The 18878-nt window shown below is 46.4% G+C and overlaps 1 protein-coding gene across 2 annotated transcripts in view; it reads right to left on the minus strand.

Moving 5' to 3' along the window:
• The window catches only part of LOC134908932 (cytochrome P450 2C5-like), a 140420-nt gene that overhangs the window by 21598 nt on the left and 99944 nt on the right, over nucleotides 1-18878 (minus strand). For both annotated transcript variants that reach the window (XM_063915185.1, XM_063915186.1), the window contains exons 6-7: nucleotides 15410-15586; nucleotides 2193-2334 (exon numbers count right to left, since the gene is read on the minus strand). In XM_063915185.1, coding sequence (XP_063771255.1) covers nucleotides 2193-2334; nucleotides 15410-15586 — 319 coding nt within the window. The remainder of the gene's footprint in view (nucleotides 1-2192; nucleotides 2335-15409; nucleotides 15587-18878) is intronic.

The following is an 18878-nucleotide window of genomic DNA, read 5'->3' on the forward strand; positions in this document are numbered from 1 at the left end:
TGGCTTTATTCTACCTAAGTTGCCCTCCCACAAGTGTGTACTCCGAAAGAGTGTTTAGTGCCGCCGCTCACCTTGTCAGCAATCGGCGTACGAGGTTACATCCAGAAAATGTGGAGAAGATGATGTTCATTAAAATGAATTATAATCAATTCCTCCGCGGAGACATTGACCAGCAGCAATTGCCTCCACAAAGTACACAGGGAGCTGAGATGGTGGATTCCAGTGGGGACGAATTGATAATCTGTGAGGAGGGGGATGTACACGGTGATATATCGGAGGGTGAAGATGAGGTGGACATCTTGCCTCTGTAGAGCCAGTTTGTGCAAGGAGAGATTAATTGCTTCTTTTTTGGGGGGGGTCCAAACCAACCCGTCATATCAGTCACAGTCGTGTGGCAGACCCTGTCACTGAAATGATGGGTTGGTTAAAGTGTGCATGTCCTGTTTTGTTTATACAACATAAGGGTGGGTGGGAGGGCCCAAGGATAATTCCATCTTGCACCTCTTTTTTCTTTTCTTTTTCTTTGCATCATGTGCTGATTGGGGAGGGTTTTTTGGAAGGGACATCCTGCGTGACAATGCAGTGCCACTCCTAGATGGGCCCGGTGTTTGTGTCGGCCACTAGGGTCGCTAATCTTACTCACACAGCTACCTCATTGCGCCTCTTTTTTTCTTTGCGTCATGTGCTGTTTGGGGAGGGTTTTTTGGAAGGGACATCCTGCGTGACACTGCAGTGCCACTCCTAGATGTGCCCGGTGTTTGTGTCGGCCACTAGGGTCGCTAATCTTACTCACACAGTCAGCTACCTCATTGCGCCTCTTTTTTTCTTTGCGTCATGTGCTGTTTGGGGAGGGTTTTTTGGAAGGGCCATCCTGCGTGACACTGCAGTGCCACTCCTAGATGGGCCCGGTGTTTGTGTCGGCCACTAGGGTCGCTTATCTTACTCACACAGCGACCTCGGTGCAAATTTTAGGACTAAAAATAATATTGTGAGGTGTGATGTGTTCAGAATAGGCTGAAAATGAGTGTAAATTATGTTTTTTGAGGTTAATAATACTTTGGGATCAAAATTACCCCCAAATTCTATGATTTAAGCTGTTTTTTAGGGTTTTTTTAAAAAAACACCCGAATCCAAAACACACCCGAATCCGACAAAAAAAATTCGGTGAGGTTTTGCCAAAACGCGGTCGAACCCAAAACACGGCCGCGGAACCGAACCCAAAACCAAAACACAAAACCCGAAAAATTTCCGGCGCTCATCTCTACTCGTTAGACCAGCTCCTCATGGTCTTAACCACAGGCTTGATTAATCTTAGCTTCTGCTTATAAGTGGGGAGCAGTTGTATCAAATGGTTGTCAGAAAGACCCAATTCTGCCCGAGGTACAGACTGATAAGCATCTTTTAAGATGGCATAACAATGGTCCAATGTGCATTCCTCCCTAGTTGAACACTTGACATGTTGATTTCACTTGGGTAACTCCTGACTCAAATTTTCTCTATTAAAATCTCCCAGCACAATATGCAAAGAGTCCGGGGCCCTCATTCCGAGTTGATCGCTAGCTGCTTTCGTTTGCAGCGCGGCTATTAGGTGAAAAAGTGGCATTTCTGCGCATGCGTACGGGCCGCAGTACGCACGAGCGAAGTACTTTCACACAAAACTATGCAGTTTTACACAAGGGCGAGCAACGCTTTTCTGTCGCTCTGTTGATCGGTGAGTGATTGACAGGAAGTGGTTTGCCAAAAAACGCAGGTGTGTCAGGTAAAAACGCAGGCATGCCTGGGGAAACAGGGGAGTGGCTGGCCGAACGCAGGGCGTGTTTGTGACGTGAAAGCAGGAACTAAACTGACTGAGGTGATCGCAAGGTAGGAGTAAGTTTCAAGCTGCTCAGAAACTGCATGAACATTTTTAATCGCAGTTCTGCTAACCTTTCGTTCCCACTTCTGCAAAGCTAAGATACACTCCCAGAGGGCGGCGGTCTAGCGTGTGCACTGCTGCTAAAAGCAGCTAGCGAGCGATCAACTCGGAATGAGGGCCCGGGTGCTTATGCTCCACCTCAGAAATATGAGCAGAAAAATGGTGTAATGCCTCATTTACACAAGCCTGCGGGGAATATAAACACCAACCAAAATGAATGATGCAAATTCCCCATGGAGAATAAAAAGGTTTACAGAAATTTAGGATGTTCTCTTACTTTGCATTTCGGGGTATTTCATCATCAACAGAAGACCCCATCTCAGAGTGGTCGAGGTCGTCTCCATGCCAGCACCAAAGAGGTCGTTCACAAGCCCTATTAGATTTTTATTGGTGAAAAATAATTCAGGATTTGGTTTTTCCTAAAACACACAGAATTGCATTTGTAATTTGTATAAAAGAATTGTTCAGTATTTGCAGATGATAAACTACTGTTTATTACCAACCTTGAGACTTATTTATCATTCATCCCTGGTTTCTCCCGGAATACAACCAGGTCTCATTCTTTAAATTAAATACTTCTAAATTTGAGCTCTGAAGTTTAAGCTTTTGTAGTCTCTTGCCTTGTAATTGCTTCACTCCTAGTACCCACATAACTGGCAAGTCACATGTTTAAAATACTTGGCAAGTCAGACTTTTAGGAGATCACATGTTCAGATAGAAAATTTATGGAGGTCCATCTCCTAAATTAAAAAGTTATCAACAGGCTAGCCTGTTGGCCCAGAGTAAGGACTGGTTTGTTCCTGCCCATTCCAAACCTTGAAAATTTTTTTAAGAGAAACACAGACCCTTCCCTCTAGAGGTTCTCCTCTTCACTGTTCGCAAACACTGCCCATAATTTGTTGATGGCAGCATTTCAGTTACTGGAACAGGTTGCAGTATCTATCCTCTCTCATCTACCTAAAATAGCTCTTCTTCAGCATTATTCCATTCTTAGTTTCATACCATTAATGTAAATGAGTCACATACTTATTGCCACTAGAACTCTTGTCACCCAGTATTGGAAAAATGTAGCTCCCACCTTCTCAAGATTGTCTCAGAGAAGGACTGAAAAGGAGACACTGGGATTAAAGTACTTGACCTCAATCTTGTCAGCAGTGTTTGAATGGGGTACACTATAGTACACTACCGTACAGTAGGCCATTGCTGTATCTTGCAGCTCTGTGTCAAGTATACTATCCATATCTGTGCTGCATTATTGTGAGCAGTATACAGTAGGATAGTGCAGCATTTTGGGGACCAGCAGTGTATTTATAGTACAGTACAGTAGGCCATTGCTGTATCTTGCAGCTCTGTGTCAAGTATACTATCCATATCTGTGCTGCGATATTGTGAGCAGTATATAGTAGGACAGTGCAGCATTTTGGTGACCAGCAGTATACATATAGTACAGTATAGTAGGCCATTGCTGTATTTTGCAGCTCTGTGTCAAGTATACTATCCATAGCTGTGCTGCATTATTGTGAGCAGCATATAGTAGGACAGTGCAGCATTTTGGTGACCAGCAGTATATAGTATAGTATATTAGGCCATTGCTGTATCTTGCAGCTCTGTGTCAAGTAGACTATCGATATCTGTGCTGCATTATTGTGAGCAGTATATAGTAGGACAGTGCAGCATTTTTGTGACCAGCACTATACATATAGTACACTACAGTACAGTAGTCCATTGCTGTATCTTGCAGCTCTGTGTCAAGTATACTATCTATATATGTGATGCATTGTTGTTGTGAGCAGTATATAGTAAGACAGTGCAGCATTGTGGTGACCACCAATATACATATACAGTAGTACATTACAGTAGGCCATTGCTGTATCTTGCAGCTCCATATCACTTCAAGTATCCATATCTGTGCTGCATTGTTGTGAGCAGTATATAGTAGGACAGTGCAGCATTTTGGTGACCAGCAGTAGTAGTACAGTAAGCCATTGCTATTGATATATTACTGGCATATAATTCCACACATTAAAAAATGGAGAACAAAAATGTGGAAGGTAAAATAGGGAAAGATCAAGATCCGCTTCCACCTCGTGCTGAAGCTGCTGCCACTAGTCATGGCAGATACGATGAAATGCCATCAATGTTGTCTGCCAAGGCCGATGCCCAATGTCATAGTAGAGAGCATGTAAAATCCAAAAAAACAAAAGTTCAGTAAAATTACCCAAAAATCTAAATTAAAAGTATCTGAGGAGAAGCGTAACCTAGCCAATATGCCATTTATGACATGGAGTGGCAAGGAACGACTGAGGGCCTGGTCTATGTTCATGGCTAGTGGTTCAGCTTCACATGAGGATGGAAGCACTCATCCTCTCGCTAGAAATTTTTTATAAAACTTAAGCTGGCAAAAGCACAGCAAAGAACTGTTCATTCTTCTAAATCACAAATCCCCAAGGAGAGTCCAATTGTGTCGGTTGCGATGCCTGACCTTCTCAACACTGGATGGGAATAGGTTGCTCCTTCCACCATTTGCACGCCCCCTGCAAGTGCTGGAAGTAGCACCCACTGTCCAGTTCCTGATAGTCAAATTGAAGATGTCACTGTTGAAGAACACCAGGATGAGGATATGGGTGTTGCTGGCGCTGAGGAGGAAATTGACGAGGAGGATTCTGATGGTGAGGTGGTTTGTTTAAGTCAGGCAACCGGGGAGACACCGGTTGTCCATGGGATGAATATGGCCATTGACATGCCTTGTCAAATTACAAAAAAAATCACCTCTTCGGTGTGGAATTATTTTAACAGAAATGCGGACAAAAGGCGTCAAGCAATGTGTTGCCTTTGTAAAGCTGTAATAAGTAGGAGTAAGGACGTTAACCACCAAGGAACATCCTCCGTTAGTTCACAGGCAATTAGAGAATTTCTTGAAGTATTGTGTCCCCGGTACCAAATGCCATCTAGGTTCCACTTCTCGAGACAGGCAATACCGAGAATGTACACAGATGTCAGCAAAAGAGTGACTAGTGTCATGAAAAATACAGTTGTACCCAATGTCCACTTAACTAAAGACATGTGGACAAGTGAAGCAGGGCAAACTCAGGACTATATGACTGTGACAGCCCACTGGGTAGATGCATTGCCTCCCGTAGCAAGAACAGCAGCGGCGGCACGAGTAGCAGCATCTCGCAAACGCCAACTCGTTCCTAGGCAGGCTACGCTTTGTATCACCGCTTTCCATAAGAGGCACACAGCTGACAACCTCTTACGGAAACTGAGGAACATCATCGCAGAATGGCTTACCCCAATTGGACTCTCCTGGGGATTTGTGACATCGGACAATGCCACCAATATTGTGCGTGCATTACATGTGGGCAAATTCCAGCACGTCCCATCTTTTGCACATACATTGAATTTGGTGGTGCAGAATTATTTAAAAAATGACAGGGGCGTGCAAGAGATGCTGTCGGTGGCCTGAAGAATTGCGTGCCACTTTCGGCATTCAGCCACCGCATGCCGAAGACTGGAGCACCAGCAAACATTCCTGAACCTGCCCCGCCATCATCTGAAGCAAGAGGTGGTAACGAGGTGGAATTCAACCCTCTATATGCTTCAAAGGATGGAGGAGCAGCAAAAGGCCATTCAAGCCTATACATCTGCCTATGATATAGGCAAAAGAGGGGGAATGCACCTGACTCAAGCGCAGTGGAGAATGATTTCCATGTTGTGCAAGGTTCTGCAACCCTTTGAACTTGCCACACGTGAAGTCAGTTCAGACACTGCTAGCCTGAGAGTCAAGTCGTTCCCCTCATCAGGCTTTTGCAGAAGCAGCTGGAGAGATTGAAGGAGGAGCTATTACGGAGCGATTCCGCTAGGCATGCAGGACTTGTGGATGGAGCCCTTCATTCGCTTAACCAGGATTCACGGGTGATCAATCTGTTGAAATCAGAGCACTACATTTTGGCCACCGTGCTCGATCCTAGTTTTAAAGCCAACGTTGTATCTCTCTTTCCTGCAGACACAAGTCTGCAGATGTTCAAAGACCTGCTGGTGAGAAAATTGTCAAGTCAAGCGGAACGTGACCCGTCAACAGCTCCTCCTTCACATTCTCCCGCAACTGGGGCTGCGAGGAAAAGGCTAAGAATTCCGAGCCCACCCGCTGGCGGTGATGCAGAGCAGTCTGGAGCGAGTGCTGACATCTGGTTCAGACTGAAGGACCTGCCAACGATTACTGACTTGTAGTCTACTGTCACTGCATATGATTCTGTCACCATTGAAAGAATGGTGGAGGATTATATGAGTGACAGCATCCAAGTAGGCACGTCAGACAGTCCGTACGTATACTGGCAGGAAAAAGAGTCAATTTGGAGGCCCTTGCACAAACTGGCTTTATTTTACCTAAGTTGCCCCCCCCCCCCAGTGTGTACTCCGAAAGAGTGTTTGGTGCAGCCGGTCACCTTGTCAGCGATCGGCGTACGAGGTTACTTCCACAAAAGAGAAGATGATGTTCATCAAAATGAATTATAATCAATTCCTCCGTGGAGACATTCACCAGCAATTGCCTCCAGAAAGTACACAGGGACCTGAGATGGTGGATTCTAGTGCGGACGAATTAATACTCTGTGAGGAGGGGGATGTACACAATGAAAGGGGTGATGAATCGGACGATGAGGAGGAGGTGGACATCTTGCATCTGTAGAGCCAGTTTGTGCAAGGAGAGATTGATTGCTTCTTTTTTGGTGGGGGCCCAAACCAACCAATCATTTCAGCCACAGTCATGTGGCAGACCCTGTCGCTGAAATGATGGGTTTTTTAAAGTGTGCATGTCCTGTTTATACTACATAAGGGTGGGTGGGAGGACAATTCCATTGCACCTCTTTTTTTTATTTATTTATCTCTGCATCATGTGATGTTTGGGGCTAATTTCTTTTAAGTGCCATCCTGTCTGACACTGCAGTGCCACTCCTAGATGGGCCAGGTGTTTGTGCCGGCCACTTGGGTCGCTTAGCTTAGTCATCCAGTCACTTCGGTGCAAATTTTAGGACTAAAAATAATATTGTGAGGTGTGAGGTGTTCAGAATAGACTGGAACTGAGTGGAAATTATAGTTATTGAGGTTAATAATACTATGGGATCAAAATTACCCCCACATTCTATGATTTAGGCTGTTTTTGAGTTTATTTTTTAAAAAACCACCCAAATTCAAAACACACCCGAATCCGACAAAAAATTTTCAGGGAGGTTTTGCCAAAACGCGTCCGAATCTAAAACACGGCCACGGAACCGAATCCATAACCAAAACACAAAACCTGAAAAATTTCCGGTGCACATCTCTAATATATATATATATATATACATTTATATATATATATATATATATATATATATTGCTTTTATTTTTGTTTAAACTGGTGCACCCCTAGATTGACAGTTCAGCCCCTTGGTGGATGGACACAGCATCCTTTTATGTACAACAAAACAGGGACCACCTACAGTGTCACTCACAATACGTGTATGATATATGATTATAGTACACTGATTACACAGAAGCCCCTTTATGGAAAGAGAGAGTAACCCTTAACACAGCAGTCAAGGACCCAGGTACCCCTTCTGCAGCTCCAGCCCATTGATGGCCAAAATTGAGCACCACTGGACGTACACCGCAGCAGGGTCGGACTGGCCCACAGGGGTACAGTGGAAACCACCGGTGGGCCCCACTGCCTGAGGGCCCACTCCTTACTCTAGGGATCAGGTTCCAGACTGTGCACTTGCATTATACATGGTAGATATGTTGCATTACACTGCACAAGACTATTGTGCATTTCAAGCCTCTGTGGCTGGTACACGTTTGTAGGCTGGGCACACCCATAAGTATGGGCCCCTATCACTGCATTCCCCCGGTGGGCCCTTCATACCCCAGTCAGACACTGCACCGCAGTGACACGTCCGTTTACTATAGCCTTGTATAGAATCCAAAACCCTGACAGCAGGAGAATTACGTTTCGCCTAGTTTTGGGATCTGAGTCGGCGGGAAAACCTGAGCCGCACTGGGATCCCAGCTCGGATTGCAATGTTCAGATGGGTCTGATTCTCGGAGAACCAGACCCGCTCATCTCTAATAACAAGATTGTTTCAAATAACAAGATTGTCTGCCAGTTCCATAGCATGCCAATTACACACTGTTATGAACCACAGGTAGTGGTTCATTCCTATTTTATGTTTATTATTCTCTTGCAGGCCAGGATTTCCCATTGCTCTGGTTTAGAGGATTATTATTTGCTGTCAGTGGTGAGTCGGTGCAATTGCAGCCTGTGTCTATCTGGTTGGCCTCACCTGTTGGCTAATTGCATCTTGTCAGTTTGGAGTTATGCAACAGGGCAGCTGCACAAGATAATTAATTAGGCCTCTCTGTTATATGCTGGCTGACTGCAATTCACAGACGCTGGTGATATTTCTAGGTTTCCAGTCTCCCAGAGTGCTTGTGTTCTGAGCTTGTTCCTGCCAGTTCCTGAGCTCCTGTTTAGCAATGTCAGTCTAGCTGCTTCCAGAGTGTCGGTTCCTGTGTCGATTCCTGTGTCTGATCCCGTGTCCTGCTGTGAAGCGTTCCTGTCCTGTAGCTTTGCCTATGCCTGGTCGAGTTTCTGGCTTCTTGGTGTCCACCGGTCTGTCATTTGGGATTCTGCCTGTCCTCCAGTTCTGAGAGTCTGTGTCGGCAGCATTGGGGGTTCCTGTCCATTTGCCAGTATTCGTACCTGTTCCGTGAGTAGCGGCTCTGCCGCGTCCATCGGCCTAGGCCGCTGTATTCCGTTATTATTTCTGTCACTGGTGTTTTGCAGAGGGTTCTGCTTATGCTGTCACCGCCGGTACACAAAAGTATTGTGTCGGCATGTGGTCAGCATTTCCTTTGTTGTTCTTTACCTTTGGCGGCAAGCCGCACATACTTTGGTTTTAGGTTTGTTAGTAGCCCCTGGCCTTGTATAGTTAGAGGGCCCCTTGTTATCACCCTGTCTCGGTTCACTCTTTGTCTATCATTAAGACCTGAGTGGGCATCGAAGTTGGGCAGATGTAATCCGCCCTTCAAACGCGGCTGCCATGGGCTCAAGCAACCATAGTCTCGCAAGAGTGTACTGACAGCACGGGCGAGACAACGGAGATAGGGTGCCAGGGGCTATTCCCGTTCCATTTCCACACCACACCTAGTCTCAGCGTCACGTTCTGGTGCTCAGGACTCACTACGCAACATCTCCCCTGTTCTGAGCACCATGAACCTAACATTATCACCAGCCCAACCACAAAAAAGAAATAAAACTTTTTCTTTTTTGGCCCAGTCCAGTGTCTAGTCTAAAATCCAGTCCGGTGTTTAGAATCCAGTCCTGTCTAGAATTCAGTTTGCAGAATCCAGTCCGGTGTTTAGAATCCAGTCCTGTCGAGAATTCAGTTTGCAGAATCCAGTCCGGTGTTTAGAATCCAGTCCTGTCTAGAATTCAGTTTGCAGAATCCAGTCCGGTGTTTAAAAATCTAGTCCTGTCTTGTCTAGTTTAAAAATCCAGTCCTGTCCTGTCTAGTTTAAGAATCCTGTCTTGTCTTGTCTAGTCTTGTCTTGTCTAGTTTGTAATCCTCCTATGCCTACTATGCAAGCTCTGCAGGCATCTCTCTCAGCCCTGAACTCTGCTTTCAGTGCTTTGAAACCTGAGCGACTAGAAGTTTTGCAGCAATCTTTAAAGCAACTGCAAAACCTTCTGACTAAAATCTTGCTCATCTTGCCAGAAGTCGTTGAGAGTACATCTATCTCTAAAGAGACTCTTGTTCACAGTATGGTGACAAGAGAATCCTCTGGTTTAATTGAAGAGAAAAGGTTTAAAAGTTTTCTGCGGCCCAGGCTCTCAGAAAAGGAGCGTCTGCGTCGCAGAAACTTAAAATTATGCCTATATTGTGGGGGTTTAGGCCACTATTTGCAGACCTGTTAGTTGCGCAAGCTAAAGTGTGGCGACAAGTCTTGCCCTCTGGCCAAGTTGAGTCAGGATATAAGACCTACTCCTGTCTCAACTGTGGCAGAGGTGCTTGTCGCACAACCCACACTAAAAAGCACTCTGTCCTATAATTGGGGTCCTTGGGCTAGGGAGCCCCATTATAGATTCAGGAACCAAAGGAGAATGTTTCTCTCCTCTCTTGATTTTCCAGTTGAAGCAGAGTTGCAAACCCCTGGAGTGGTGCCCGATGCCCAGAGGTCTGGAGTGGTACCTGATGCCCAGAGCCCTGGAGTGGTATCCAATGACCAGAGCCCTGGAGTGGTGCCTGATGCCCAGAGCTCTGGAGTGGTACCCGGTGCCCAGAGCTCTGGAGTGGTACCCGATGCCCAGAGCTATGGAGTGGTACCCGATGCCCAGAGCCCTGGAGTGGTACCCGATGCCCAGAGCGCTGGAGTGGTACCCGATGCCCAGAGCGCTGGAGTGGTACCCGATGCCCAGAGCGCTGGAGTGGTACCCGATGCCCAGAGCGCTGGAGTGGTACCCGATGCCCAGAGTGCTGGAGTGGTACCCGATGCCCAGAGCGCTGGAGCGGTACCTGGTGCCCAGAGCATGGAGCGGTACCCGGTGCCCTGAGTTCTGGATCAGTACCCGGTGCCCTGAGTTCTGGAGCGGTACCCGGTGCCCTGAGTTCTGGAGTGGTACCCGGTGCCCTGAGTTCTGGAGCGGTACCCGGAGCCCTGAGTTCTGGAGCGGTACCCGGTGCCCTTAGTTCTGGAGCGGTACCCGGTGCCCAGAGTTCTGGAGCGGTACCCGGTGCCCAGAGTTCTGGAGCGGTACCCGGTGCCCAGAGTTCTGGAGCGGTACCTGATGCTCTATGTTATAGAGGGACATCGAATACTATAGCTCAGGTGTCAATACCAGAAGGGGTCTCAGAAGCTGTTACCCCAGGTAAGGACTTGAAAAGCGCAACCCCAGAAAGGGTATCTAAAACCATAGTTCTAGAAGGGAACTCGTGAAGCAAAACCCCAGAAGGGATCTTTGAAGTAATATCCCCAAGTGGGGTCTCGAGAGACGCAGCCCCAAAGAAGGGTCTATAGATCGTTTCCCCAGGAAAGAACTTAAGAGGCATAGCATTAGTAGAGGTTATGAAGGTTATAACTTCAGCAAAAGTCCCGGAAGTAATAGTCCCGGGAGAAATTTCGATAATTATCGACTCAGAGAGGGAGGCCAATGGCTCAGTCCCTGTGAAGGAAGCCGATGGCTCAGTCCCAGTGAGGGAGGCTGATGGCTCGGTCCCAGTGGGGGAGGCCGACGGCTCGATCCCAGTAAAAGAATCCGAGGTGCTGACCCCAGCGGGGTTCCCGAAAGTCACTGCCCCAGGTGGGGTTCAGAAAGTCACTGCCCCAGCAGGGTTCCCAAAGGCCACTGCCCCAGCGGAGTTCTCGAAGGCCACTGCCCCAGCGGGGTTCCCGAAGGTCACTGCCCTGGGTGGGGTTCAGAAAGTCACTGCCCCAGCGGGGTTCTCTAAGGCCACTGCCCCAGCTGGGTTCTCGAAGGCCACTGCCCCAGCGGGGTTCCCGAAGGTCACTGCCCCGGGTGGGGTTCAGAAAGTCCCTGCCCCAGGTGAGGTTCAGAAAGTCACTGCCCCGGGTGGGGTTCAGAAAGTCTCAGCCTCGAGTAAGGTCAATAGTGACCAGGTCCTAGCAAAGCACTCTAGTCAGTCAGATGGGAAGGAAGCAGATCCTGACTCTGTTGATATCTCAACATCCATAATCTTTGATGGGGACTTAGCCCAATTTCTGGCGCTTTACAAACACTATTACATCATTATGTTGTCTAGACCATTTCTGGGCATCACTTCTGAGAACCTTGTGCTCTATCTGATTTATTCCTTTAGAGGAGAGCCTTTTGAGTGGGCGACCAGCCTAATGAAAGCTGAAGATCCCATTCTTCAGGATCCACCAGAATTCAGTGATGCAATTATTAAAAGATATGGTTTCAAAGAAATTGGTTTTGGTTTCTCTAGGTCACTCATCTTGTCCGCTGAGAGTTCACCAGATTCTGTAGACTTGGCACAAGAGTGTCAGCCCGTTGTTTTGACTGCAGGATGTGCTTTTCTCTCTTCTTCTAATAATAGTTCTTTGCCTGAAAGTTCAGTTCCCAAGGGTAAGAAACCCATTTCTGATTTGAACGCAGCCTTGCTGGGTGGTACCATCAGTTCAAACAATGTTTAGGGAATTACCTTGGTCAGACCTAAAGAGCTTTGTAAAAAGAAGAAGAAGAAGAAGAAGAAGAGGAAGAAGAAAAATAAATAATTTTTGACTCTTTCCTTGATATTAAAAAAAAAAGTTTTTTTTTCCTCCTTGTCTTGTGTCCAGTGGCCACCGTCAAGGGGAGGGTACTGTTACAAGTTGTTGCTACAGCTTGTTTCTGTTTTCTTGTCTGTTAGACCAGTGTGTCAGATTTTTTTTGTATCCCTTGTTTTGAAAAGTCTAAATTTTGAGGTCCCTTGACCCCTCCTCAAGGGGGGGGGGGGGGTACTGTAATGAGCCACGGCTGTGGCTCATTCCTGTTTTGCATTTCGGTTAGGTATTTTATGTTATACTTCTGTTTATGTTCCCCGTGGGTGTTATGGGGTGCTCGGAGCTCACCTTTGAGGAGAGGATACTGTTATGAACCACAGGTAGTGGTTCATTCCTATTTTATGTTTATTATTCTCTTGCAGGCCAGGATTTCCCATTGCTCTGGTTTAGAGGATTATTGTTTGCTGTCAGTGGTGAGTCTGTGCAATTGCAGCCTGTGTCTATCTGGTTATCCTCACCTGTTGGCTGATTGCATCTTGTCAGTTTGGAGTCATGTAACAGGGCAGCTGCACGAGATAATTAATTAGGCCTCTCTGTTATATGCTGGCTGACTGCAATTCACAGACGCTGGTGATATTTCTAGGTTTCCAGTCTCCCAGAGTGCTTGTGTTCTGAGCTTGTTCCTGCCAGTTCCTGAGCTCCTGTTTAGCAGTCTCAGTCTAGCTGCTTCCAGAGTGTCGGTTCCTGTGTCGATTCCTGTGTCTGATCCCGTGTCCTGCCGTGAAGCATTCCTGTCCTGTGGCTTTGCCTATGCCTGGTCGAGTTTCTGGCTTCTTGGTGTCCACCGGTCTGTCGTTTGGGATTCTGCCTGTCCTCCAGTTCTGAGAGTCTGTGTCGGCAGCATTGGGGGTTCCTGTCCATTTGCCAGTATTCGTACCTGTTCCGTGAGCAGCGGCTCTGCCGCGTCCGTCGGCCTAGGCTGCTGTATTCCGTTATTATTTCTGTCACTGGTGTTTTGCAGAGGGTTCTGCTTATGCTGTCACCGCCGGTACACAAAAGTATTGTGTCGGCGTGTGGTCAGCATTTCCTTTGTTGTTCTTTTCCTTTGGCGGCAAGCCGCACATACTTTAGTTTTAGGTTTGTTAGTAGCCCCAGGCCTTGTTGTTTAGTTAGAGGGCCTCTTGTTATCACCCTGTCTCGGTTCACTCTTTGTCTCTCATTAAGACCTGAGGGGGCATCGAAGTTGGGCAGACGTAATCCGCCCTTCAAACGCGGCTGCCATGGGTTTAAGCAACCATAGTCTCGCAAGAGTGTACTGACAGCACGGACGAGACAACAGAGATAGGGTGCCAGGGGCTATTCCCGTTCCATTTCCACACCACACCTAGTCTCAGTGTCACGTTCTGGTGCTCAGGACTCACTACGCAACATCTCCCCTGTTCTGAGCACCAGGAACCTAACACACTCTTTACCCCTACAAGCCCACAGTATCACTCTTGAGTCAAACTGTTTAATACAATGCTATTCAGACCACCCTATGCAGTGCTGGTTTGCATAATACATCATAAATAAATTAGCTCCATCTTTATTATATTGTATTATACTACAAGTCAGTACCGTTTTACTACAATAAGCTATTGGCCCTCATTCCGAGTTGATCGCTCGCTAGCTGCTTTTAGCAGCATTGCACACGCTAGGCCGCCGCCCTCTGGGAGTTATCTTAGCTTAGCAGAATAGCGAACAAAAGGATTAGCAGAATTGCTACTAAATAATTCTTTGCAGTTTCTGAGTAGCTCCAGACCTACTCACAGATTGCGATCAGCTCAGTCCGTTTAGTTCCTGGTTGGACGTCACAAACATGCCCTGCGTTCAGACAGCCACTCCCCCGTTTCTCCAGACACTCCCGCGGTTTTCCCTGACACACCTGCGTTTTTTAACAAACTCCCAGAAAACGCTCAGTTACCACCCAGAAACACCCCTTTCATGTCAATCATTCACCGATCAGCAGTGCGACTGAAAAGCGCCGCAGGATCCACAACAAATCTACAAAGTTTTTAGTTAAATAACTAAGTGCATGCGCCCTGCATGCTGTGCGCACGCGCAATTTGTAACGAATTGCAGCATAGCGAAAATCAGCAATGAGCGAACAACTCGGAATGACCCCCATAGTCCCGGTGTAGTGCTTTGAGACACTTGTTCCCCTTTTTCCTCCTTATTACATAACGTGTTGTGACGTAGAAATCTCTAGAAACATCGAAACATACAATTTGTTGGCAGATTAGATCCTCTAGACCCGGGCAGTCTACTTTTTTTCCCCCCTTTTGGTAAATTCAACCCTATTTGTTCCTTAGGCCCAAATGTATTAAGCCTTAGAAATTCATAAAGTGGAGACGGATAAAGGGGATAATTTAGACCTGATTGCTCGCTAGCGTTTTTGGCAGCGCTGTGATCAGGTCAGAACTGCGCATGCGTATGCACCGCAATGTGCTGGCGCGTCGCACGGGAATAAAGCGGATCATTGCTGTGTGATAGGTTTGACAGAGAATCCATTCGCACAGCCGATCGCAAGGCGATTGACAGGAAGAGGGCGTTTATGGGTGTCAACTAACTATTTTCCGAGAGTGGTTGAAAAAACGTGCGCATGTCCAAGCGTTTGCAGTGCAGGTGTCTGACGGCAATTCTGGCCCTGGACAGGCTGAAGTGATCGCAGCGGCTGAGTAAGTTCTGGGCAACTCAGAAACTGTAAAAAGTTTTTTTTTCTGTACCGCTCGGCTGCACATGCAATCGCACACTTGCAAAGCTAAAATACACTCCCCGGTGGTTGGAGACTATGTGAACACTGGACTGCAAAAAACTGCTAGCGAGCAATCAGGTCTGAATTACCCCCAAAGAGTGATAAATGACCAGCCAATCAGCTTCATTACTGTCATTTTTCAAAAACAGCCTGTTACATGGCAGTTAGGAAGCTGATTGGCTGGAACTTCATCATTGTTTATCCATCTCCACTTCATCACTTTTTAAGGCTTAATACATTTGGGCCTGGTTCTGTGTCAGGATATTCTTATGCCTATCACTAGCATGTTTACAGTGCTCTACTGTCTTATTAGCCGCTTCCACCTGTGATGGGAGGTTATTACTCTTATCACCTACCTTTTCTAGGTACAGTAGTCCATAATGTGAGGGTTATTTAAAAAACAAAATGCATCATACAAGAACCAGTAAGTGCTGCATTACCTCCTGTTGTTTCACCAGGAATCTGTCAATAAGATTCCTCTGGTCATTAACATCCAATTGTTTCTTCTGGGCGGTGAAAGTCTCTTCAATAAATTTGTGCAATTCATCTCGATATTTAGCTGCTGTTTTCTGAACTCCAGTAAACCAGCTCATCACAGAGGGGAATGCGTTGTACAGCTTGCAGAGAAAAAAAACCACATATATTTTATTGATCTACATTAGGTATACAGACATACAACAGCTAGTACGGTCTCACGAAGCACTTTATGTATTATTTTTTTTAGAAACTTTATGTAAAATTAAGCAACATGTCACAACAAAACATTACCAGTGACTTAATTTGTGGTAATGGTTCCCAATATATAGTGGTAATGATTCACACCATTTATCAAAGTGTATTTGCGGCTATATCCCCGAACACACCCATTTTCGGGGGTTAGCTACAAATATTAGGTATCTCCTGAATGTAAGAAGAGATACCAGCTGCAATCCCTCCATTGCCGCCCGCAGCCACATCCCCCATTGGTTTTTGTGAGGAAAGCGATACTGCCCGATGTACCACTATCCGGAATGCGATGCATTCCTGATATTGGTCCCTGCGGCTACCGCCATCCAAAGATCGTGATAGCCCATTGTAGTCTATGGGCTACACATCGCATTGCTGGATGGGAAGAGGGTTCTTCCAGAACCCTAACCAGAAGTGGCAGCTGTGCGGCATGGTCTGTGCAGACCGCGCATGCGCAGACTCCCTCCCCCCCGACAGCCCCCACAGCACATTGCAGGGACAGGCTCCTTGTGGAGCTCTTATCTCTGTGGGAGCTGGATGGTAAATCCAGCCGATAGGATCACACATTGCAATGCGATCCTGGGCGGTAAGACCAATGATAAATGCCCTACCATATCAGGTCATTGAGAGTGATCAGATTAATTTTTCTTTCAATTGTGGATCTCTTGAAGCTGTCCTTTGTTATGGACTCACTGGCGTATTTATAATGGGTGCGGGTGTGTGCACCCTACATCCATTATCTGTATACTTACCCTCCAGAGTAGAGCGGCAGCCAATTTCCTGGTGTTTTGCACATGTGCAGTAGGAAAATCACTGGGAAAATGGCCAACGCTCCATTTTCCCAGAGACCTGTGCATGCGCTCTAGTCTCTGGGAAAGCACTAGAGTCACTAGGGGACCCTAGTGCCCAGAGCTACAGCATTGCCAGCTAGAGGAGGAGGAGGCCCATATGGAGCCTGCACATGGGCTTCCTCCTCTCTAGATGCGCCCCTCATACCTCCCAACATGACCGTCCAGGAGGGCCAAAATGTTCTGCTTCTGGACTTTTCTCTTAATTTATGATTGCCGACACCTGTTTTGAAGAGGTTAATGGATAAGAGAGGTGTTTCAGCACAGGTGATGGCAATCATAAATGAAGAGGGAAGTCCAGGAGCAGAACATTCTGTCCCTCCTGGAGATGGTCATGTAGGGAGGTATGGCCCCTGCATGGCCTATCAACAGTACTTTGTATAGATCCACTGTAGGTTAACATTTAGTATCTGGGAGACCGACTGCTGGGAGTGCAGGTCTAGGAAAAGCAAGGCTTTGAAAATAATAGGTTCATTTTTTGGGGGGGTCAATATAAAATGGAAGCTTGGTACGACTATCGACCTCTGAAGGATGACAGTACAGATGTATCTTTTTGTACTGCAGCTTCAGACATGCCATGGCCGACGAGAATAAAGAAAAATAATTACAAATTTCTAAGTGCCTTTTTAGTCTTTAAGGGGTTCTAAATCAAGTCCCGACCTTTACTTTAAATAAGGGATTTCCCCCAACTCTTCACTTGCACAGGAGGTGGTGAATAGCAATCACTGTTAAAACCTATGGTTGATTAATCACATGCTTTCAACTACACCAGGCTGAAGAGGAGAACTGCACTAAAATTAATCAAGCAGGTAAAACACACATTTCCTATCCTCCAAATGCATGGTTTTACTGGGCTTAACAGATAAAGGCCCTCATTCCGAGTTGTTCGCTCGCTAGCTGATTTTAACAGCATTGCACACGCTAGGCCGCCGCCCTCTGGGAGTGTATCTTAGCTTAGCAGAATAGCGAACGAAAGATTAGCAGAATTGCGAATACATAATTCTTAGCAGTTTCTGAGTAGCTCCAGACCTACTCACAGATAGCGATCAGTTCAGTCAGTTTTGTTCCTGGTTTGATGTCACAAATACGCCCTGTGTTCGGCCAGCCACTCCCCCATTTCTCCAGCCACTCCCGCATTTTGCCTTGGCACGCCTGCGTTTTTCTGCCAACGCCGTGAAAACGCTGAGTTTACGCCCAGAAACACCCACTTCCTGTCAATCACACTACGAACACTTCAGCGTGGAAAAAATGTTGTTCGCTCGTGAGTAAATCTACTAAGTTCTTAGTAAAATAACTAAGCGCATGCGCTCTGCGTACCATGCGCATGCGCATTTTCCACCTATTCGATACGTTGCGAAAATCAGCAACGTGCGAACAACTCGGAATGACCACCAAACACCCCTGGTTCCTTTTTATCACATTGTCCCTATTGCCACATATCCCTCCCCCTAGCATTCACAAGTCAGGTAATACAGACCTCACAAGGAGTAAAAATTTCTGGGATAAGGCATCTGCATTTTTTTCTAGAATCACAGACCTACGTTTTGCTCCACTGTAAACTAAAAAGGATGCAGTACCATAAGCCATTTAGTAACCTTAGCATTCACCTTATGGTTTCTCTGCATTCAATATAATGGAGCATGGTCCGTGATTAAAGAGAATTATCTCCCCAGCAAATAGTACTGAAGTGTCTCTATGGCAATTTATAGCCATGCACTTCTCTACTGTAGCATATTTTTGTTCCTTCGGCAACAACTACCTGTACAAGTACAATATGGAGTGTTCTTCCTCCTTATTTTCCTGGGAAAGGACTGCACCTAAGCCAACATCAGAGGCTTCTTTACCTCCAGTTGGACCATGCTCTCCACCTCCCTTCTAACTGCACTTCATATAACCTTAGGGATCCTGAAGGGCTTTTGTTTCATTCCTACTCTGGAAAGCCATGCCATTATCATGTTCAATCAAAGCTATGCCCTGGTAGGGAAGAGAACATGTCTTTGTTCTGCTGTACCATCTCCTCCGCATGCCGCCTTTGCTCTGTGGACAAGGTACTGTAGATTTTATGATAATGATGGACTTTTCTACTACCATACTCAGCAACCCTGGCACTGAAATCTCATCATGCCATAGTTTTAGATGATATATATGCTCTTCCTTTCCTCCTCTCTCGCTACAGGTCTTTGTAGTTTACAGGGCCAACTGCCTCTGCCACCTCATAGGGTTCCTGCCAATACGCAAAGCGTTTAGTCTCTTTGGTTTGCACTGTAACCAAGACCTTATTCCTGGGACAGATGAACCGGGTTATCGCAGTAATATCACAGTTTTTCTTCTGTTT

Source organism: Pseudophryne corroboree, chromosome 4 (genome assembly GCF_028390025.1).
Source record: "Pseudophryne corroboree isolate aPseCor3 chromosome 4, aPseCor3.hap2, whole genome shotgun sequence".
In the NCBI taxonomy this organism is placed as follows: Eukaryota; Metazoa; Chordata; class Amphibia; order Anura; family Myobatrachidae; genus Pseudophryne; species Pseudophryne corroboree.